This window comes from Poeciliopsis prolifica, unplaced genomic scaffold (genome assembly GCF_027474105.1).
Source record: "Poeciliopsis prolifica strain line A6 unplaced genomic scaffold, Auburn_PproV2 SCAFFOLD173, whole genome shotgun sequence".
NCBI lineage: Eukaryota > Metazoa > Chordata > Actinopteri > Cyprinodontiformes > Poeciliidae > Poeciliopsis > Poeciliopsis prolifica.
In genome coordinates this window covers 113,799-133,585 of record NW_026562548.1, presented here as the reverse complement: position 1 = coordinate 133,585, position 19,787 = coordinate 113,799, and the positions used below count along the sequence as shown (strand labels likewise).

The following is a 19,787-nucleotide window of genomic DNA, read 5'->3' as shown; positions in this document are numbered from 1 at the left end:
TCCTGATTCACACCCCTCTTTATTTTGAAAGGTTACTACAGGAAATCACGTGACTACTATAAACTATATAAAGCTTCTCCTGGTTGATTAGGTCAGACTAGGAGCGATTCGCCACAAAGAAAGTATCTGTTTCTCGGTGTTTTATCGGCGACTGTTACCAGAAACAAACATATTTCATCTCTTGAACTTACAAAAACACAAACCTAAGTTGTTTTTGTGATTCCTGCTTCCTGTTTTAGGGCATTTCGGAAAGTGTAGTTAGCTACTTGACAGGTTGTTAGCTCACTGTTAGCCTGTGACGTTGTTCGTTGAAACAACTTCGCCGCAGCTGATTTATGTTTTCTCCAAGAAAATGTTGGACGGATCTCCTGCGAACGGTGACGAAGCCAATATCGGCAACGTGGAAAACAACAACCCGATACCGAGCTGTAAAGCCAAGCAAGCGCTGCCGAAGAGGGGAAGCAGGAAGCCGCTGCTGCAGCACCAGAAACCCCCGAGACACTGCCCGAACATCCGGCTGTCAGACCACAACAACACCGCCACCCTGACGGCCTCAGCGGGGCTCAGACACCCGGCCCAGTCCGCGTCTCACCTGCCCTCTGGGACCCAGACGGTTCTGACCCTCCATCATGTCAAACAAGGCGCTAAGAAAGAGGTCAGTTTGCGGAAGTTTGTGCACTTTTAGGCCTCAGTGGCATCAGATCCAACAAGAAACAATATTTAATCAATTTAGTGTTTATAACACAAGTATAATATAAATGACAGCTCTATATATATTCCTGATTTCTCTGAAGTAGAACTGAAACAATAATGTGTCTCTTTTAACCAATTGGTCACATCCAAACAACTTTATAGTGAGTTCCGTGTGTTTATATTCATTTACGACACACTGATCCAGTTTCAAGGCAAATTCAGTCATTTTTAAAGTGCATTTTGAGCGTCAGGCTTTTCTAGTGACGCACTTGCAGTCTGTTGTGAACAAATAAGTGAAAAACCAGCTTCACTTCCTGTTTTCACTTGCTGATCAGCGCACAAAGATGCAGCTGTTACCACAACAGGTTTCTCTGGGACAAAAGGAGGAAGAACCAAACTTTACCACATCCAGATCAAAGTGCATAACAGTTTAAAGCTGCAGCTGCACTTTACTCAGAAAAACTTCGTGACATAATTCAGAACACCATAAACAAAGAGAGCTGGTTAAAGGAAAATGGGTAAAAAGTTAACATTTTTGCAAGTAGTTTTACTAATGACTGTTTCAAGCCAGCCAACTGCTAACTTTATTTCATTTAATCATGTAAAACATCTTAGCTATTAGATGTTCTTAACATGATTAAATCTTGAAAAATTGGCTCAAGCCTAAATAACAGTTAATATGCTCCTCAAAAGTAGATTGCAAACCTGTGTTGACATGAAAATAAAAGTATCATCCTCCTTCAACCACACACACACCCTCCAGTCCTGTTCGGCAGCTCTGCACGGCTGTTCTGTGAACACACACCGAGGTATTTACTTGCATGTCCTAACCTGAAAACACAGTTTATTTAAAAGCTGCTAAATTCTAGACTGAGTTTCCTTTGGGCATGCATAAGAGTAATGAATGAAGGACAGGCTGGGCTGCAGGCAACACAACACAAATCAATCCTACACAAAAATAAAAACTGCTTGAGGCTAAAGAAATTGGTGGGATTCATGTGCTTGAACTGAATCCTGTTGCTTGAAGTTTTTTCTCCGGCATGAATTTCCAAACCTGCTTCCAGAGAAAAGCTTGGATAAAAAAGTAAAAACAGCAACAATAATTTCCAAAGTCACTGCAAGCCTTTGCAACCAGCAGCGTGACTCACAGAACCAGGCGTACGTGACGGATCGTACTTGAACATGACTGTCTGTGGGTGGCAGCCGTTTGTTCTGAACATCAACACTGATAGAGAATGAAACCTGATCCCAGCTGCTGTTGAAGCCATGCTTCAGTTTGTGTTTGAAACGAAAGGAAATTTATTTACCTCTTCACATCTGATGCGTGGATGGATTGGTAGACATTTGAAGTGAATAGAAAATGGATAAATATTGTTTTTATGTTCATAGAGCTAAACAAAAGGAATATTTTAGCATCAATCAGGCAAAAAATGTTTAAATTAGATATAAAATGTAACCAGAAATCCTAATGACTTTTTATCCTGCGGATTTGTTTCAAGGTGAAATTGTGAGTGACTGATCTTAATTAACAAAGAATGGGTCTTCAGGGATAATTAACTTAATAATTAGTCAATTATTAAATTAGTTGCTGATTGGCTGATATCTTCTGTTTCTGCAGTGTGTATACCAGCAGCTCTCTGCAATTATTCTCAACTGAAAGCTGAGAGCTACGTCTTTACTTTTTGTTTAGTTTTACTTTATTTTTAAAAATATCCAAACTCTAAATTGCTCTCAGGTGTGTAGAAAGATTATGATTCTTCATTGTCACTTTTCGTTCTCATTTTAACGACAAACAGTTTTAAAAGTTAATATTTTAATATGGTTTTGGAAAAGAGAAAAAATGTTTGTCATGCATCATTTTAATAACTTCTTTATTTTTAGGTGCTGAAGCCCAAAGGTGTCCAGGCGCCCCGTCACCTCCCACGACACGATCAACTCGCCCACAATGTGAACACCAGGAGCCACAAACCCAAACAGAGCCAGTCGCCTGCCGCTTCCCCCGCCGCTAAAAGGAACGACAACCGCACTCCCAAGAAGCCTTCGTCTTCCGTCGAACCCAAGAAACCCCTGAACGCCTCAAACAACGTCCCCATCCCAACCGTCAGCTCCGCCGAAGCCGAATACCTCAAAGATTGTGAAAAAATTTACGCCGGGGCGAAGTTCAGCGAGCCGCCGTCGCCCAGCGTCTTACCCAAACCGCCCAGCCACTGGGTCGGAGAGGACGGGCCGGAGCAGAACAGTGAGAGCCGGGAGCAGATGAGCGTTCACCTCAAGTCTCTGCTGAAGGTTCAGGACTGAGTAAGCGAGGCGGTTTCCTCTGAAGAGATGAACCCAGTTTGACCGTTAGCACTGCAGTAAGATGTGGGGAGTTTTCCTCTGATCCAGTTTTCCATTGAAACGCTCTGCCTGCGTGTGTGAACACCTCAGCCGCGTTGTGTTGCTGTTTGCTCTTCCTGACATGCTGTGTATGTCAGATTTGCACATGGAAGCGAGAATTGTGTGATTTTGTTAGTGAAAGTGTGTTTTTGTTTGAGCAGCAGCAGAAACACAGCCACTGTTTCATGTTTACATTATGCAAAGTGATGGCACTTTGTTCTCCACCTTGAAAAGGCAGCCATGTTTTCTTTTTTAAGCTTATGTAAAATGTACATAATATATTATAAACGTATGATTGTGTATATTTCCTGTTGTTACTGAGATTTTAGTTTTATTACTGAGGACTTTCTGAAAACAGACAAAAAAAAACCTTGTCCCCTGCAAACTGAAGCACTTTGTTCCAGCTCCTTCAGTGAGAGACGGAAAGACTTTTCTGATGGATTTGCACTGAAAACGATGAAGAGGAAAGCTAACTCTGACGTCCCAAAGCTCGACCGGACACTCTGACGTTCTCACCAGCCCACTTCCACCTCCTGACTGGCTGCTGCAGGAACGACACTCCACAAAAAGCCATAGCCAAGATCCGAGCCGCCGGCCGACATTTCTTCTTCTTCTCCTTTCTGTGAACTGGGGTCCAAACAATGAAGAGTCTAATCAGGGACTGGCGTGACCTCTGACCTGAGGCCATCATGTAAAACAATCTCACTGCAGTTGCAGAACGCTCCGGCCACACAAAGTGCTTGTTTAACGGGTTTTGCACTGAATTCAGGGTGTGTTCACATGAAGCTTGGATAGATGAACGTTTTGGCTCCTTCATTAATGAAAGATGTTTTTATGCCACATCATTTTCTCCTGCTTTAAGTTCAGAAAGTGATGCATCAGATTGTTACATTTTCAAATTGATTCCACAGTGAGCTGTAAATTAGCAAAATCATTTTTTACACATTTAAATTTAGTTTATTAAATGGCATTTTTTTAAGATTACTAAGCAAAATTAAACATTCAAGTGTTGGTCACCATCAGAATGACAAAAGCTTCTCTGCGGCTCATGTTTGGAAAAATTGACGCACACTTTTTTGTTTTATTAGAGTTAAAAAGTAGTGGATGTTGAATCCCAGATATCATGACGCTCTATTCCAGCTTCATGTTGACCGTCTGACTCTGAGAGGGGATTTAGTTTCACGTGTACTTCATTTCACTCTCCTCCTCCTGTCCTGTTTGTTCTCCGTTATGATTTCCATTTATGTTTACTGAGGACTTCTTGTTTTACAGTCTGTCTTCTTTCCAGTGAGTATTTTCTGATTTTTTTTTTTCCCGTGGCGGTTTTGATGGTGGACGCAGGCGGCTGCCGGTTCTGTTTCTGACCTCTGTGATGTCATCAGTCTGATGGGAAATTGTATTAATGTAGCAAACTTTACATTTTATTGCAGTGTTTCACAATCATTTTCTTCCAGTAATATTCTCATTGGCACAATTAGGAAAAAACAAATGTTTTAAAGAAATTAAAAATGAATTTTTAAATTGAAATGAGATTAAAAATTGGCTACCCCTATGATGCGTCTGTGATCATTACAAGACCTGAATCAGAAGACCTTTGAGTTTAAGATAAAAAAATAGCAAAATTATCTCAAATTTGTTTTATTGGAGATTTTTCTGCATTAAATATAATCATAGAGCTAACTGTTGGCATGATTGGTTTGATTATGAAATGATGGAAAAAGGTTTCACTGAAACAGGAAATGAAACCTTCAGCAGTCCAGTTTCAAGTTGTATTAAAGCTGTTAGCATCATCTAGTGGACAGAATGCTGAACAGCATCACCTTTCCGGGTTCATCCATCTTCAAATCTGTATTAATAATAATATGAAAATTATATTGTCAAATAATAAAGATTATTTTTGTATTTTGTTGAGTATAATGAACAATCTGTCCTCAGTTCTGGGATTCATAAGCTTTTATTTTAAGAATGGGTAGAAAGTTTATCCATCAGCGGTTGGAGCATTGTTGGTTTTTATCTTGGTATTTCCTTATTTTAAGTTGCTGCTACAATGTTAAAGTTATTAGTTTGAAATCTGCTGCAAACGGGAAACGGATCTTACATCAAATAATCAGAAAACGTTTTCAAATCAAACTAATTCCTCCTTTACTGACTGAGTTAGCAGGAAATTCAAAAATACTGGCCTATAATTTATGATCTATTTTAATGTGTATTTTTTTTTACTGCTTACATTTTTGTCCAATTGCAACAAAATTTTTGCCTTTAACAATTGAAAACTTTTTTTTCTTAAAATAACTGGATTGGAAAAGGACAGAGAATTTATTTTGGAATAATCAAACAAAAATCTTTCAAACATATTTTAACATCTTTTATGTTTCCTTCACTCCATTTAAATAGGAATGAGCTTGAGCCAATGTTTAATGATCTTTAATATTTTTTGTCTTTTATCTACAATTTATTGGCTCAATATGTTTTGGGTTTAGTTTTATATTTCATGCAGAAATAGAAAAGTAACTGGGCCAGGCGGACTGATTGTGGCCAGTAGTTTTATTGATTCATTTAGTTTTAAAATCTAACATTTATTTAGCAATTCGATTCCCACTCCATGCCAGTAGATGGCAGTAACGCTCATCAAAACTTGAACTGCTTTCATTAGAAACACCTGCAGCCTGAGGTTCACTTGAGAAGCTTTTTACCTGCTTTGTTTGATGAAACTTTACACTTTGTATGCAGGTTATAAGAACATTTATATATTAAAGGTCTGTGTTTTGCTGCAGATACATAAACATCAGAAACATATTTCATCAGTGAAAATGTCCAGATTTTCTCTCTGCTGATCAAAACTTGAAGAAGTTTCTGCTTCTCCTCCTAAAAGTCGTAAACATCCTGGTATCCATGAAAAGATAAGCTTTGTAAATTATGAGGTCAAATGTTAATGGTTGAAATCTAAATCCTCTCAGGATGACAGGAAACAGATTTTAACCCCTCAGACATTCAATATCTTTAACATCCTTTATCATGGTGATTATTTATTTTGTTGATTTTTGCTGCTTTTGTTTATTGTAATTTCGTATGGCCTTGATATTCATTCCAAATGGGTGAACTTTTCTCATCGTCCTGCTTGTTTTGTCAGGTTGTGTTCTCCACTTGTAAAGATGCATTTAGGTAAAAATGATTTCTGATGAGATAGAATCTCTCAATAATCAGGATGCTGAATGATTTGTCTCTCTGAGAGATCAATAAATGATTCAGAACATTTAAAAGTCAAAACAAATGCATTTTGTCTTTAGTCTCGAGTTTCTTCCTGTAGCAGTTTCAGACAAAAGTTTCTTATCAGAATATTTCTAAATATGCTCCAGAAACACCAACAGCAGGAAAGTTTAATGTTCTCATAAATTTGTACATTTTGCTGAAGGACAAAATGGCAACAAATAAACTTTTCTGAAATGGGATCTTGTATGAAACTGTCATAACATCTGTAAACAATCTGATCTCATGCAGTGAGTCTCTGTGGCGTTTCAGTCTCTGTTTTCTTTTCGGTGCTGACGGTTCTGTTATCGCTGGAACAGAAAGTTGAACAGGGTTTTTTTTCTCGGCCTGTATTGGATCAGACTTTGGACCCGACTTAATTCAACGTGACACGGCAGCTTTGGCAACCTGCCCACTCTGAAGCAAAATGTTTTTGCAGAATCGAACAGCGAAGCTCAAATGTTTCTGCATCAGAGAAACATCTCAGCTCCATGTTCAGAGAAGTACAATAAGATTCAGCATTTTTCCCTTTTTATTGATTCTTATGCTTGTTATGATTAAGGTAATCTATTCTTTATAGAAAGAGAAATATAAAATCAAGTCATTTGCATGTTTCATAAGGAGTTTAATCATTTTGTAGATATTCCAAACATTGAATTTCTGTCACATTGCTCTATTTTTAATTTTCAGCCTTCAGTCTGTCATTTAAATGTCCCTGCTTGCGGCAGTGTGGTGCTTTCACAGCAGAATCATTTCCTCAGTCTTCTGTGGACGCTGCACGCCAGCGTCGAGCTCAGAGTTCATGTTCAACGGTTTTTAACTAAGCCAAAGTACAATAAAGCCCAGCAGAGGGGAAATGAAATGGAGGAAGTCTGTGGTCGCCCTGCAGTCAGCAGGAAAGCAGCAGGAAGCATCACTGAACCCACAATGGAGCCCGGCAGCCAGAAACCCGGCAGCCAGAACCCCAGCAGCAACGGTTGAAGTCTGCTGATCAGCAGGACAGGTGGAAAAACCGACTCTAATCGCACAAAAAGGATCAAACTGAACACTTTCCTTTTAGGTTTGTTTGTGGTTTTCCTTCCTACTGGACCTTTAACTCTGGTGGAGAATAAAAGATAATCCAAGAATCTCCCAAATGTATTAAATTAGAAAATATTCTCTTAATATCTCAATAATCCTGCAAATGAATAGAAATGGATTGAATCAAAGTCCTTTTGTAAAACTAAAGACTCTGAGCTCAGAACACATTTCATTGTTCCTCTTTTTTTTAATTTCTGATGTGGAATGTTTTAATGAAAATATTTATGGATGTAAACATTTTTCCTCTCGATTGTAAACCACAGGATATATTTGAACCTTTCTCTGTCAGGTTCTCTGAACATTCAGAGAGGCTGTGTGTCTCTGACCTCCAGCTGTTTCCAGAAGCTCCATCTGAGCTGAAATCATGCAGGGAGTCTGGGAATTAAGCTGCTCTCTGCTGGACTGGGGCGGAGATGCGGTTCTGCCAGGTACGGGCCGAGGAGCGTTTGAGCCACCGGGTTAAATTTCTGTAGATGTGACCCTCAGGACTCTGCAGAGAATCATCCTCCTGAACCAGCCGGTTTATACGCCCAGATTTTACAAAGTACGTTCATGCAAACACAGGGAACAGTTTCTGTATGTGTTTTCATTCTCAAAATGGGAAACACTAATAAAGGATCACTGATTCACCTCTGTTCCTCTTCGTAGGCATAAAATTAACTCTTAAGCAGAATTTGTTGCATCTATTTTAAAGATTTTCCAGAAAGCTGACGTGTTTCAGTGTTGCTACACATAAAGGTTCATGTTGATCTAAATGTTATGGCACTTGGTGCTTTGACTTGGTGACTTTTCACTTTTTATTTTTGGCAGCTTTGTGCTTCCATACTTGTGGAAAAACAAGGAGCAGAGGGTGAACCAACAGAAACTGCTTTTTGACCTGGATTATGTTGACAGATGTTCACTGGGATTCTCCAGGCTCTTTTTCTGGAGCGTTGCATTTCAAAAATATGGTATGTTTTTTCTTCTTGTTCTTTTTTGCTGATCTTTAATCTTTAATCTTTATTAAGGACAATGCACATTAATGAACAATCAACACTACTGTATAGACTGTAAATGAGCCAGATTATAGCATAATTGCTAATTTCCATCTGTAGTCCTAGACAAGGAGACCCAAACAACAAAAAGACATTATAAACATACAATCAAGAATTAACAAACATTTAACAAACATTCACAAAAAACACAATAAAAAGTTAGTTAAAATGATGACATGACTGGGAAGTTTTAATAAACAGTTTCAGGTGTTTTTTAAAAACGCTATAGGTTTATATTTTATCTTTATATGATTGAAAAACAAAAAAAGTGAGCATATGGAGGTAATGTGGTTATTCCCACAGCAATCAATGCAATGTTAATTTTTTCAAATTGAACTTGCGTTGGATTTGTTGTTGCTGATCCAGACAGAAATGATAAACTTATATTATTTTGGAGCGACAGTCAGAGGAATGAAGCTGTGGTCCAGTTACCTCGGGAGGCGGAGTCAACATAGTGACATCATTTTAAACTTTACACTCCACAACCAAACACCATTTCAGTTTATTCAGATTAGCTGCTGGTTCTACTCTAATGTTGGTTTCAGACACACTCTTACATGTCTCATAAAATAAACATGTTTCCACCAAAACCTACTTCAAGAAGCGGCCATATTGAAACGCAGAGTCAGCCTTACAAGTTGTAACTGGGGCAAGTTGGTTGTTGCTCCCAGTTACCAGTGGGAAATCCAGCATGTGAGGATTTTACCAACTGGGATGTTGGATTTTCCTAATGCAACTGGAACGCAGCACGAGTCTCCAAAAACAAACAAACTCTCTTTTGTTTTAAAAGCTGGACAGACCAGCTTAATGAGATAATTTGGAAATTTTGTCCAGTTCTTAAATTCCACAATAATGTCCAATCTGGCCTGTCTGAAAATAATTTTTGGGTTTTTACTGAATGTAGGAGACATGTTCAACCTTTAAAACGGCTTAATAGTGTTTCTACCTGATTTAAAGTCGGGACAGGTTCATCCAGAGTCATGTTACCAACTGTTTGGTCAAATGTTTGTGAAAAACGTTTCATTTAAATGTTGAGGTATAAACATTTCCCATAACTTCCATGAATAATGATGATACTAACAAGATTTTATAATGGCTGGTATTGAGATCAACAAAGCAACTGCAAATGAAACAATAAATTAAAAGATTTTCTTCAAAGTCAGTTTAGTTGGTGATATTTCAGTAAGAAGTTTGTGAAGGCTGCTATAAAAGGAACCAATATGGCTGCCTAACTTTTATTTAACTCTGACCTTTAGAGACTTAAGAGTGAAATGTTGTTACATATCAAATAAAGTTCATCGCTGCTTTTTCCCCTTAAGCTGCAATAAAGGTGAATGCCTTTTTAACAGTAAACTGCTGGCTAATGGACTTTGTGAATGTTTAGAGCATAAAAAATGACCAAAACAGAAGTGAAAGATATTAAACGGATTGAGATGTTAAGCAAAGACGTTTGTTTCGTCGTTGTGAGCAGTTGTGGTCTTGCTGTGAAAACGGATCTTGATGCAGCTCATGTTTTCATCAAACACTTCCCCCTTCACTTCTCATGAAGGCCGAGTTAAAATGAGAATCTAGTTGCATTAAAGCTTTTCAACCTTTTTTCTGTGTTTCACCTGCAGTTGTTGCAGCATTGTGCAAGTTTTACTCGATGCTAAATCTACACAGATTCTTTGGAAAACTTGTTCATTTGAAAACTTTTCCTTTGCTTTCAGTTCACTTTTTGTTTCCAGCTGTGAGAAACGCCTCTGTCTCTCATTGCTTCGTGGCTGAAAACAATGTTCACCAAATGGTTTAAATGTGATTTTATTACACATGAAGCTCCTTGGTCATGTTAAAATACATCGACACTTAATGCAGGTTAATCTGTTCTTTAAACAATTTGTAACTGAGAGAAACGAAATGAAGTCTAAATAAACAGAAGCGATGAGGAAGTGTCACCTCTCTAACAGGAAGTACAGATGACCTTCAAAAAGCTGCTTGTATCAGACGCTTTATTTAGTCAGAGGCGTCGATGAACAATGGCTGAACTAAAACGGATTAAAGTTCATTTATTTCTGATCCTGGGGCTTCAGTTTACTGGTAAGAACTAATAAAAATATTTAGTATCTCAGAAACTATAGTTGGGTATCAGAGCTAAACTCAGTAAACTGATGCTGTATTTACACTTTTATGTCTTATAAATGAGCTGTTTTCTGTTTTTAAACATGAGAATTGATCAAGTCATCAATTGATTAACCTGAATCATTTTGAAATGTTTAGATTTACACATTTTTAAAGTTTTTTTTTTTTTTACCCAACAGGTTGCACAATAACTAGATCGTCTGTTTTCATGAGATCCGGGGATGACATGGTTTTGTCTTGCCAAAATGTGATCAGTGGTCAGATAAAGTGTAATGGTACCACATGGGTCTATAGTAGAACCAGTGGCTCAGTAGAACTGGTTACACTGGGACAGGTTGACCAAGTGCAGAGAAACTCTGACAGACTGAGTGTTGCAGCAAATTGTTCTCTGGTGATGAGGAGCATCACAGTGGAGGATGCTGGTTATTATCAATGCCAACAATATAAATCTGAAGCTGACCCCAGTAAACACATTCTGGTTCATCAGTCTTTAGTTTCTCTGTCTGTTGTTCACAGTGAGTATGAATATGAAGTCATTTTTCTTTTCTACACTTTATCACTGTTGTATCCATTTTAAAGATTGAGCTCAATAGAAGTCAAACTTCTACACAAAAATGTCCTTTTGTGTAAAATGTCTCTTCCAATATCTTATTTCTTGTCCAGTGACTGAGCAGAAGGAGACAGATACGGTGACATTAACCTGCTCTGTGGAGACGCGCGGTGCATGTGGATCCAGAGTGACATGGCAGCATGACTGTTCTACTGGGAATGAGATCAATTGTACAGTACGACACTCTGGCTGCTCTGCTGCAGTTTGTTTCATAGAGCGTTCCCTCACACAGAGCTGTGAGTTCCAGTGTGAAGTCACAAACGCTGAAACCAAACAGATCTTCAACTTCAACCATCAGTCCACAGAACATAAATCAGGTCAGGCATGTCAACATCCTGCACTAATGACCAACTAAAAGCATGCAGAGGGAAAATTATTAAAATATTTTTTGACCATTTCACCAACAGAACAATTCAATGTTTGTTTCATTAATTATGCTTTCAATTATAAGGAAAGAGTAAAAATGAAAAGCTGATCTACAGTAACTTTTTCAAAGGTTTCTGGTCAGGAGCTCCTTACGTCGCTGCAGCTGTTTTCTCAGTCGCGCTCTTGACAGCAGTTGCTGTGTTCGTCATCAGATGGAGAAATAAACGTGAGAACATAAAACTTTAAACATTAAAATCACCTTTTGTTTTAACTGGATGTTAAAGTCGAGCCTGATGACTTTGCAGGAAACACGAAGCAGGTGCATGTCTATGATGTGAGTATCACTGCTTCATTGCACTGTTCCTCTTTTCGAAAGCAGTAATCAGGCCGTTTCTTTTCATGGTTCAGGAAGTGAATCCAACTGTTCCAGAATCGACCACGACCCAGGAAACCAGCAAGGAGAACGTGAGCAAAATAACCTGCTAATCATGCAAACCAGACGCATGAGCTTCGTGTGATGACAGATATTAAGATCACTGTTCAAAAACTCATAAAGCATCGAGTTTGATGTGCACAGCTTTTAAAATAAGCTGCTAAATTCGAAGAGATAAACTTGTCAAAGTTGCTCTACATCTCATAGATGTTAAACTAAATGTTTCTTCTGCAGGTGGAGCCTGAAGATGGTGTCTATTACTCCACCATCAGAGAAGCTCCAGTCAGGTTTAATGTAAGTGTAAAGTTAGTCAGAAAGACTTTCTTTATTCCTCGACTCAATCTGACTGAAAGTATTCACTTATCAGACTTCAATTCAAACTGCAGATGTTTCAAACCCACCACTGCTTGGAGTTTGTTTCAGTGCATTGAGACAAGGAAATAATATCCCTTATTTATATAATATAATATTGTAATTTCACGTTTTTCATAAATTTCACCTGAAAGCTAAATATTCTTAACTCTTTCAAAGTACTGGATGCTTCAGCTTTTACACCAGAGACTCCTGGGACTGCAGGCCAAAAAATATGCAGATAACTGAAGAAGAGTTAATATTAGCAAAGTAATGAAATCTTTATTTGTGCAAACTTGTGTTTATTCCACATGTTGGTGTGTCAAATGATGTGATTTTGTCTGGAAAAACAAAAAGAAATTGATAAGTTGGAGCTAAATTGGATGATAATAATAAAAACTTGAAGCAGCTCTAAACAGGAAGCTGTAACTCGATGCTAAAACTACTTATATATCTGTAGATTTATTTATATTTTTATATATATATATATATATTTTCCAGGTTGTTGGTGAAAGTGATGACATGACCTACAGCACTGTGGGATCTCCCAGACCCCCTGCTGATCCCAGCGGCATCTACTTTCTTCTCACCGCTCCGGGAAAATAGGTTGGAATGAGACTTTAATTATACTTTTCCGTTAAGTTAGTAACATGTTAGTGACTCTTATATCTCGCTTTGTTTTAAAATGCACTGGAAAACTTTGTATGACATTTGCTTTTATCAGTTTCCTGTATTTTTATCGACTGCATCAATAAAATAGTTTATTGTATTACAGTCACTAATACATAGTTCTGTAGTTTTGTATTTATCTGAGGGCTGATTATATAAAATAGAAACTAAAGAGAAGCACTCGATTACAACACTCATTTGTTTTTGATAACACATTTACTACTTTCTGTTTAGCAGCCATCATCGCCCCCTGGAGTTACCAGAAGTACTAATGTCTTTTTTTATTCTTTTCTTTTTTTGCACCATATGATAATGCTCAGCTTAATTTTATGTAATTCAATTACTTCTCTATTTAGAAGTTACTGAAATGAGAGAAATCATAAGAATTTGCAATTTAACACATTTCTGAGAAACAAACTTATTTACTGTGATTGAAAACACATGAAATTTTAAATGGACTGAACTTATATAGCGCTTTTCCAGTCATTTTGACCACTCAAAGCGCTTTACACTAGAGTCACATTCACCCATTCACACACACATTCATACACCGATACGCAGACCGGTAGGCAATTTGGGGTTAAGTGCCTTGCCCAGAAGCACATCGACATATGGCAGGGCGAAGCTGGAATCGAACCTACAACCTTCCGATTGCAAGACGACAACTCTGCCACACAACCACAATCCAACTTATCAATTTCTATTTAGTCATAATTTTAATTGCTCTATTTTGAAATGAATGCATTAATTCCTGAACCTATAGTCAGTCACATTTTCAATAATAATTCATCCAGTAGGAGGCACTGTTGAGTCACATATTAATGTACCTTTTAGATGACAACAGATATAAAAATCTCATAATGAGAATTTTTTATATTTTTTGAGTGGCAGAAATTAGCTTTCATAAAAAAAACAGAGTAAAAACTGAAGCAATATGTTTAATTGACCACATAGATATACATTTTTACATTTCTCAACATTTTAACTTGACAAATTGTTAAATTTGCTTTGAATTAGATTCATTTATATTAGGATGTCTAATATAAATCTGTATAGCTTCAAGTTTCAACGTTCATATTGCTCCAGTTTTTTAATTATCTGTCAATAATATATATATATCTGTCAGAAAACATTCATGAATATTATCCAGTCTGTTAGTCTATTTTATTTGATAGATTATTTGCACACCAGAGGGCAGCATAGAGCCAGAAGTGGTGAATCTTGGCGCCTTGTTTTCAGCTAAAGGTTTAATTGATGTCAGACAGAAACTTGTTAACTTTCGTTTTGCATCAGTTTGTAACCAGAGATGCTATCAATATGTATTTTTTGCTAATTCTTTGAGATTAATGTGGATTTATTTATTTTTTTACATTTTATTTCTTCTAAAATGTTGCTTGTGTAAATATTTGCTATAAGATGTATTAAAAACCGTACATTTAGTTGTTTTTTAGTAAAATTTACTTGCCAAAGCAAGACATTGAATTCATTTTATGCTAATTGTTTATAGCTGCTAATTTTATGCTCATAATCCAAGCAAAGAAAATAAAGAGAAACTAAGTAGAGAAACTAAGTAGAGCTGTTCTGTGTTCATATGATCGAAGTAGTTGAGTAATTTATTCTCCTTGAAGATTCTGGTCAGAAATGCAACTAGAAAAGTGTTACAAAGATCCACTGAGTTTTACAGTCAACACAAACATCTTGGGCAAATGGAGTCTGGAGTTTATTTTACATTCATTTTTCATTGCAGGTATATCTATTAGTACATGTTTGTTTTTGTTTGTTTGTTTTAAAGTGTTGGCTAACTCTACTCAGTTTGTCACATCATTAGAACCACATCAATCACTTCTGCTTCAGTTCAGAGGAAAACCTTTGAGAACAGTTTTATGATTCCCTGTTTATTTCAGAATAAGAAAATCACTTTACAAGAACAAATTCTTTCTGTTAATAAACAGATTTTATGAGAATATAGTGAAAAGAGCTTCAATAGAGAGTCTTCTCTTCTTTGGCTCAATCACAGGATCTTCATGCGTCAGTCTGCTTTGAGTAAAGAAAAGTTTTCCAAAACCATGACAGTGAGCAGTGGGGCACCTCATGGCTGTTGATTTGGTCTGTTGCTGTTTCTAACACAGAACGGTGCAACTGCACACAAGGAAACAGTCATCATGTTTACAGAAGATTCTGCTGTTATGGTTCTTATTTATGAAAATAATCGGTTTGATTTCCTGCTGTAGGTTTAAGACACGCTAAGCTAATAGGCGCTAACTTCCTGTGTTATTATCTCAGCGCTTGTTTCAAATGCTTCCTGTTTACTGATCAAAATGTTTCAGATTAAATAAGAATAGTTTTCTCAGAAATAAACTTTTATTATTTGTGACGTGTTTGGTTACTGTTTGGATTTTGTTTAATCTAAAACACAAATTCTGTGTTTTTAAATCATCATAAACACAGAAGAAGAAAAGAACGGTGCTGCATCTAATAGTCGACGCTTATCTATTCACTTCCTGTACAGCTATCAAGAAAACAACCTTTTGGAGGCGTGATAAGACACTTGACTCGTCACGCATAATGTGATCAGCAGGATGTTGATCAGCGAGAGTTTCTGCTCTGCAGCACAAACTCTTGTTTTGATAATAAACTGCACCAAAATAAAAGCAGAATACAAGCATTAACAATCTTCCTTCTCTGTGTTTTCATTAGTAACTTGATTTTCAGTTTGCAGAAAATTCAGGTTTGCAAAAGCAGTTAAAGGCCCAAGATGAATGAAATTAAATAAGAAAATAATCGTGTGATCAGAAGTTTGATCCTCTATTTTTGCTCTATTAAATCCAAACTCAGAAAAGAAGAACTATCTGATATTTATCTGCTCAGTCTTTACATATTTATTCAGTTCCTCTTTTTTTAAATAAACATCAAACACACCAGATGTTGATTTGCACTGCTGAACACAATCTGCTACAATTTATTTTTATTAAATGTCTCCCTGCCTTTTCATTTCTTACCAAAATACTTTTAGTATTTTATAATCTCCTAATAACTTAAAGTGAAATTTGAATGATTAATATAGAAAATTTATCATGTGCATCTATATTAATAAATCTATTTTATTTAACTAAAATTCTATTTTATTTTTCTGCCTAAAATGAAATGATAAAAGATTCGCAGTCGATTTAAGGAAGCGGTGAGTGTCAGGAAGTCGCTGCTACTCCTCTGTTCTCAGACTCAGACAGATCTGAGTGCAACAGGATGACTGAACTCAGATGGATTAAAACGTTTTTATTTCTGGTCCTGGAGCTCCAGGTTACAGGTAAGAGAATGAGATATATCTGATAAACTGTGAAACAAAAACTTGAAACATTTGTTCTGGTTTGTTGAGTTAATGACTGAAATGCTTCCAGATCCTGATGCACATGGCTTTATGTAAAGCTACTGGATCTATTCTATCTTTTCAGCAGCCGTTGCAAACAGTGCGTCTGTTTTAAAGAGAGCTGGAGACGACGCCATGTTGTCGTGTCAGAATGTGGTGGAAGGCCAACAGAACTGTAACGGTACATCGTGGCTCTTTGGAGGGTCCAAAAGCAACGAGATCTTAGCTCTGGTTACGTTTGGACAGATTGAGAGGGAAACCAGAACCAGAACCAGTGTAACTGCAAACTGTTCTCTAATTATAAAGAACATCACAGCTGAGGATGCTGGACAGTATGAGTGTCAACAAGATAAATCTGGAGGCTCAAACAGTTTGCCTCATCGGTCTGTGATTGATCTGTCTGTTATCACCAGTGAGTAATTTCATGACATTTCAATCTTTTTTCTGAAACTTCATCATAGATAACAATGGAGATAATTCTGTGAATATTTTTCCTCCAGTGATTAAACATGTGGAGAACCAAACGGTCACGTTGAGCTGCTCTGTTACCAAATCTGTCTCCTGCAAACACAAAGTGAAGTGGCTTTTTAGTCATCAAGAAATGGAAAAGTTCAAAGTAAAGCCGTCTGATAACAAATGTTCTGCTACTGTGGTCTATCTGGAGTCTAACTCTGATAATTCATCATCGATGGATCAGCTGTTTCAGTGTGAAGTGACTGGAACTCATAGAAATGTTCAACTGTTTTCCTTCAGTCAAAACTCATCAGGTGAGAAAACTCGACAAAAGTAATTCAGTCGATCTTTTTTCAATGCAAAATTCACTCTTATGATGATTTGTGTATGATGTGCAGCCAAATAACTGATGGTTTCTGGTTAATTGGTTATTTTATCTTCTAACAAAAATAACACAACAGACAGAAAACATGACAGCGTTTGAGTTTAGAGGCTTTTATTTGCCTTTAGGTGCAGAAGCAGCAACACAAAAACCAACAACTGAAGACGGAAACACAATGAAGACCCCAACAGGAAGTGAGCATCTCATTAAACCGAGGCTTTTATGTAGATCTTTATCTAGAATGCTTTGTTCTGTTTGTGCTTTTATTTTTTTAATTCATCCTTTCACATACCTTCAGACCCTATTTGCAAAAAAAAAAGCTTTTGAGTTATTTTCATATTCAAGATATTACAGGAAATCTCCACAATAAACAAACTGATAATACTTGGAAAAAAGACAGTTTATTAATAATATAACTGAATATAAAGTCATTAAACAACAATACTAATTATATTTACTTTGGTCATCAGTTGATTTCCCAAAAATTCCTAAACTTTATCCTTTTATAAACTAATTTAAAACAAAATCCTTTGTAAGGATGTTTAATCTGCTTCCAATTTCTGAAATTAACTTTAAAAATGAAAAGAGGCTCTAGTGGCATTTTATTTATGCGTCGTTCTTCTCGTCAGAAAAATGAAAAGAGGCTCTAGTGGCATTTTATTTATGCGTCGTTCTTCTCGTCAGGTTCTCCATACATTGGTGTCGGTGTGGCGTTGGTTGTGATGGTGATAATCGTCATGGTTGGCATCGGATGGAGAGCGAAACGTGAGAAACTCTGAACTTTTACAAACAGCTGTTTTCATCCTATCCATTAAATCTGCTGACTTCTTAACTTTCTTTCTTAGGAAATGAAAAACGACGGAATGAAAACGCTGTGAGTGAAAATAAGAAAATATTTCCTGTGTGAGAAAAAAAGCTTTTCTGAAATCTGAACTCAATAAGAAGCTGGAGTCTCATGTTTATGCATTTAGGAAAAGCTTTTATACAACTTACAAATAATAAATAATGCAGTTCAACTTAGGACACAATGTATTGTCTATAAATAAAACTTATTGTGTTTATAGATCCAAGTTAAAGTACTAAAATATCCCATAAAGCGTCTTTTTGAGTTAATATTTAGAAACTAAAACTCGTCTACATGAAGAAATGTGAGAAATATTTCCACTGAAACCAGAAATGATCGATGTTGTTTTCCTCCATGTTCAGGTTGATGCAGACGCCGGCGTTTCTTATGCCTCCATCAGACATCCCAAAACCAGCAGCGGCGAAGTTTTGGTAAGATGGTTGTTTTTTCTTTTAGCATTAATTGGTTAAAAACATTCAGAGAAACAGGGAGGGTCCATCTTGACTTTATGAGTTTGGTTGATAGGATAATTAAAAAGAGTTTAGTGAAATACAGCAGATATGAATGACAGGTTATGAAGTTAACATTCAGGTTGTGTGCTCTGGGTTTCGTTTTGTGCTCTAAATGCAACATGAGGGATGGAAGTGCACAGCAGCAAATGCTAACTCAACCATGATGCCTACAAGCCAGTGAATAAATACAATTCTGGATGAAGGTGGATGAAATTAGCTTTTTTCTGACGAGATTCTGTCGTACTGTAACCATCGAAACAGCAGTAAAAACATTCATTTCAAAAGGTATATTCAAATGTCTTTTTGGCTGTTCCATTATGTTGATAATGCTGGAATATTGTGTCATTTTCCAGGTTCATGGTGATCTTGACGCAGTGACCTACAGCACAGTGAGAAGTCATTCTTCATCTGCTGCAGCCTCTATTGACCCCAACAGCCTCTACTGACCCCAACAACCTCTACTGACCCCAACAGCCTCTACTGACCCCAACAACCTCTACTGACCCCAACAGCCTCTACTGACCCCAACAACCTCTACTGACCCCAACAGCCTCTACTGACCCCAACAACCTCTACTGACCCCAACAACCTCTACTGACCCCAACAACCTCTACTGACCCCAACAACCTCTACTGACCCCAACAGCCTCTACTGACCCCAACAACCTCTACTAACCCCAACAACCTCTACTGACCCCAACAACCTCTACTGACCCCAACAACCTCTACTGACCCCAACAACCTCTACTAACCCCAACAACCTCTACTGACCCCAACAGTCTCTATTGACCCCAACAGCCTCTACTGACCCCAACAACCTCTACTGATCCCAACAGCCTCTACTGACCCCAACAACCTCTACTGACCCCAACAACCTCTACTGACCCCAACAGCCTCTACTGACCCCAACAGCCTCTACTGACCCCAACAACCTCTACTGACCCCAACAACCTCTACTGACCCCAACAGCCTCTATTGACCCCAACAGTCTCTATTGACCCCAACAACCTCTACTGACCCCAACAGCCTCTACTGACCCCAACAGCCTCTATTGACCCCAACAGTCTCTATTGACCCCAACAACCTCTACTGACCCCAACAGCCTCTACTGACCCCAACAGCCTCTACTGACCCCAACAACCTCTACTGACCCCAACAACCTCTACTGACCCCAACAGTCTCTACTGACCCCAACAACCTCTACTGACCCCAACAGCCTCTACTGACCCCAACAGCCTCTACTGACCCCAACAGTCT

General features: G+C 37.6%; 3 protein-coding genes across 3 annotated transcripts; all 3 read left to right on the top strand.

Moving 5' to 3' along the window:
• Positions 1-97: 97 nt before the first annotated feature.
• On the top strand, positions 98-4,937 carry pnrc1 (proline-rich nuclear receptor coactivator 1). The gene is made up of 2 exons (XM_055026084.1): positions 98-655; positions 2,575-4,937. Exons 1-2 carry the CDS (start codon positions 353-355, stop codon positions 2,989-2,991), a joined length of 720 nt encoding a protein of 239 aa, XP_054882059.1. The 5' UTR covers positions 98-352; the 3' UTR covers positions 2,992-4,937.
• A 5,504-nt stretch (positions 4,938-10,441) lies between these two features.
• Positions 10,442-13,917, top strand: LOC129356481 (uncharacterized). The gene is made up of 8 exons (XM_055026078.1): positions 10,442-10,505; positions 10,727-11,062; positions 11,211-11,474; positions 11,654-11,749; positions 11,829-11,857; positions 11,932-11,988; positions 12,191-12,250; positions 12,809-13,917. The coding sequence occupies exons 1-8, from the start codon at positions 10,445-10,447 to the stop codon at positions 12,911-12,913; spliced, it is 1,008 nt and encodes a 335-aa protein (XP_054882053.1). The 5' UTR covers positions 10,442-10,444; the 3' UTR covers positions 12,914-13,917.
• Positions 13,918-16,475: 2,558 nt separating this feature from the next.
• On the top strand, positions 16,476-17,812 carry LOC129356485 (uncharacterized). The gene is made up of 4 exons (XM_055026083.1): positions 16,476-16,752; positions 16,841-17,107; positions 17,304-17,369; positions 17,805-17,812. The coding sequence occupies exons 1-4, from the start codon at positions 16,476-16,478 to the stop codon at positions 17,810-17,812; spliced, it is 618 nt and encodes a 205-aa protein (XP_054882058.1).
• Positions 17,813-19,787: the final 1,975 nt, after the last annotated feature.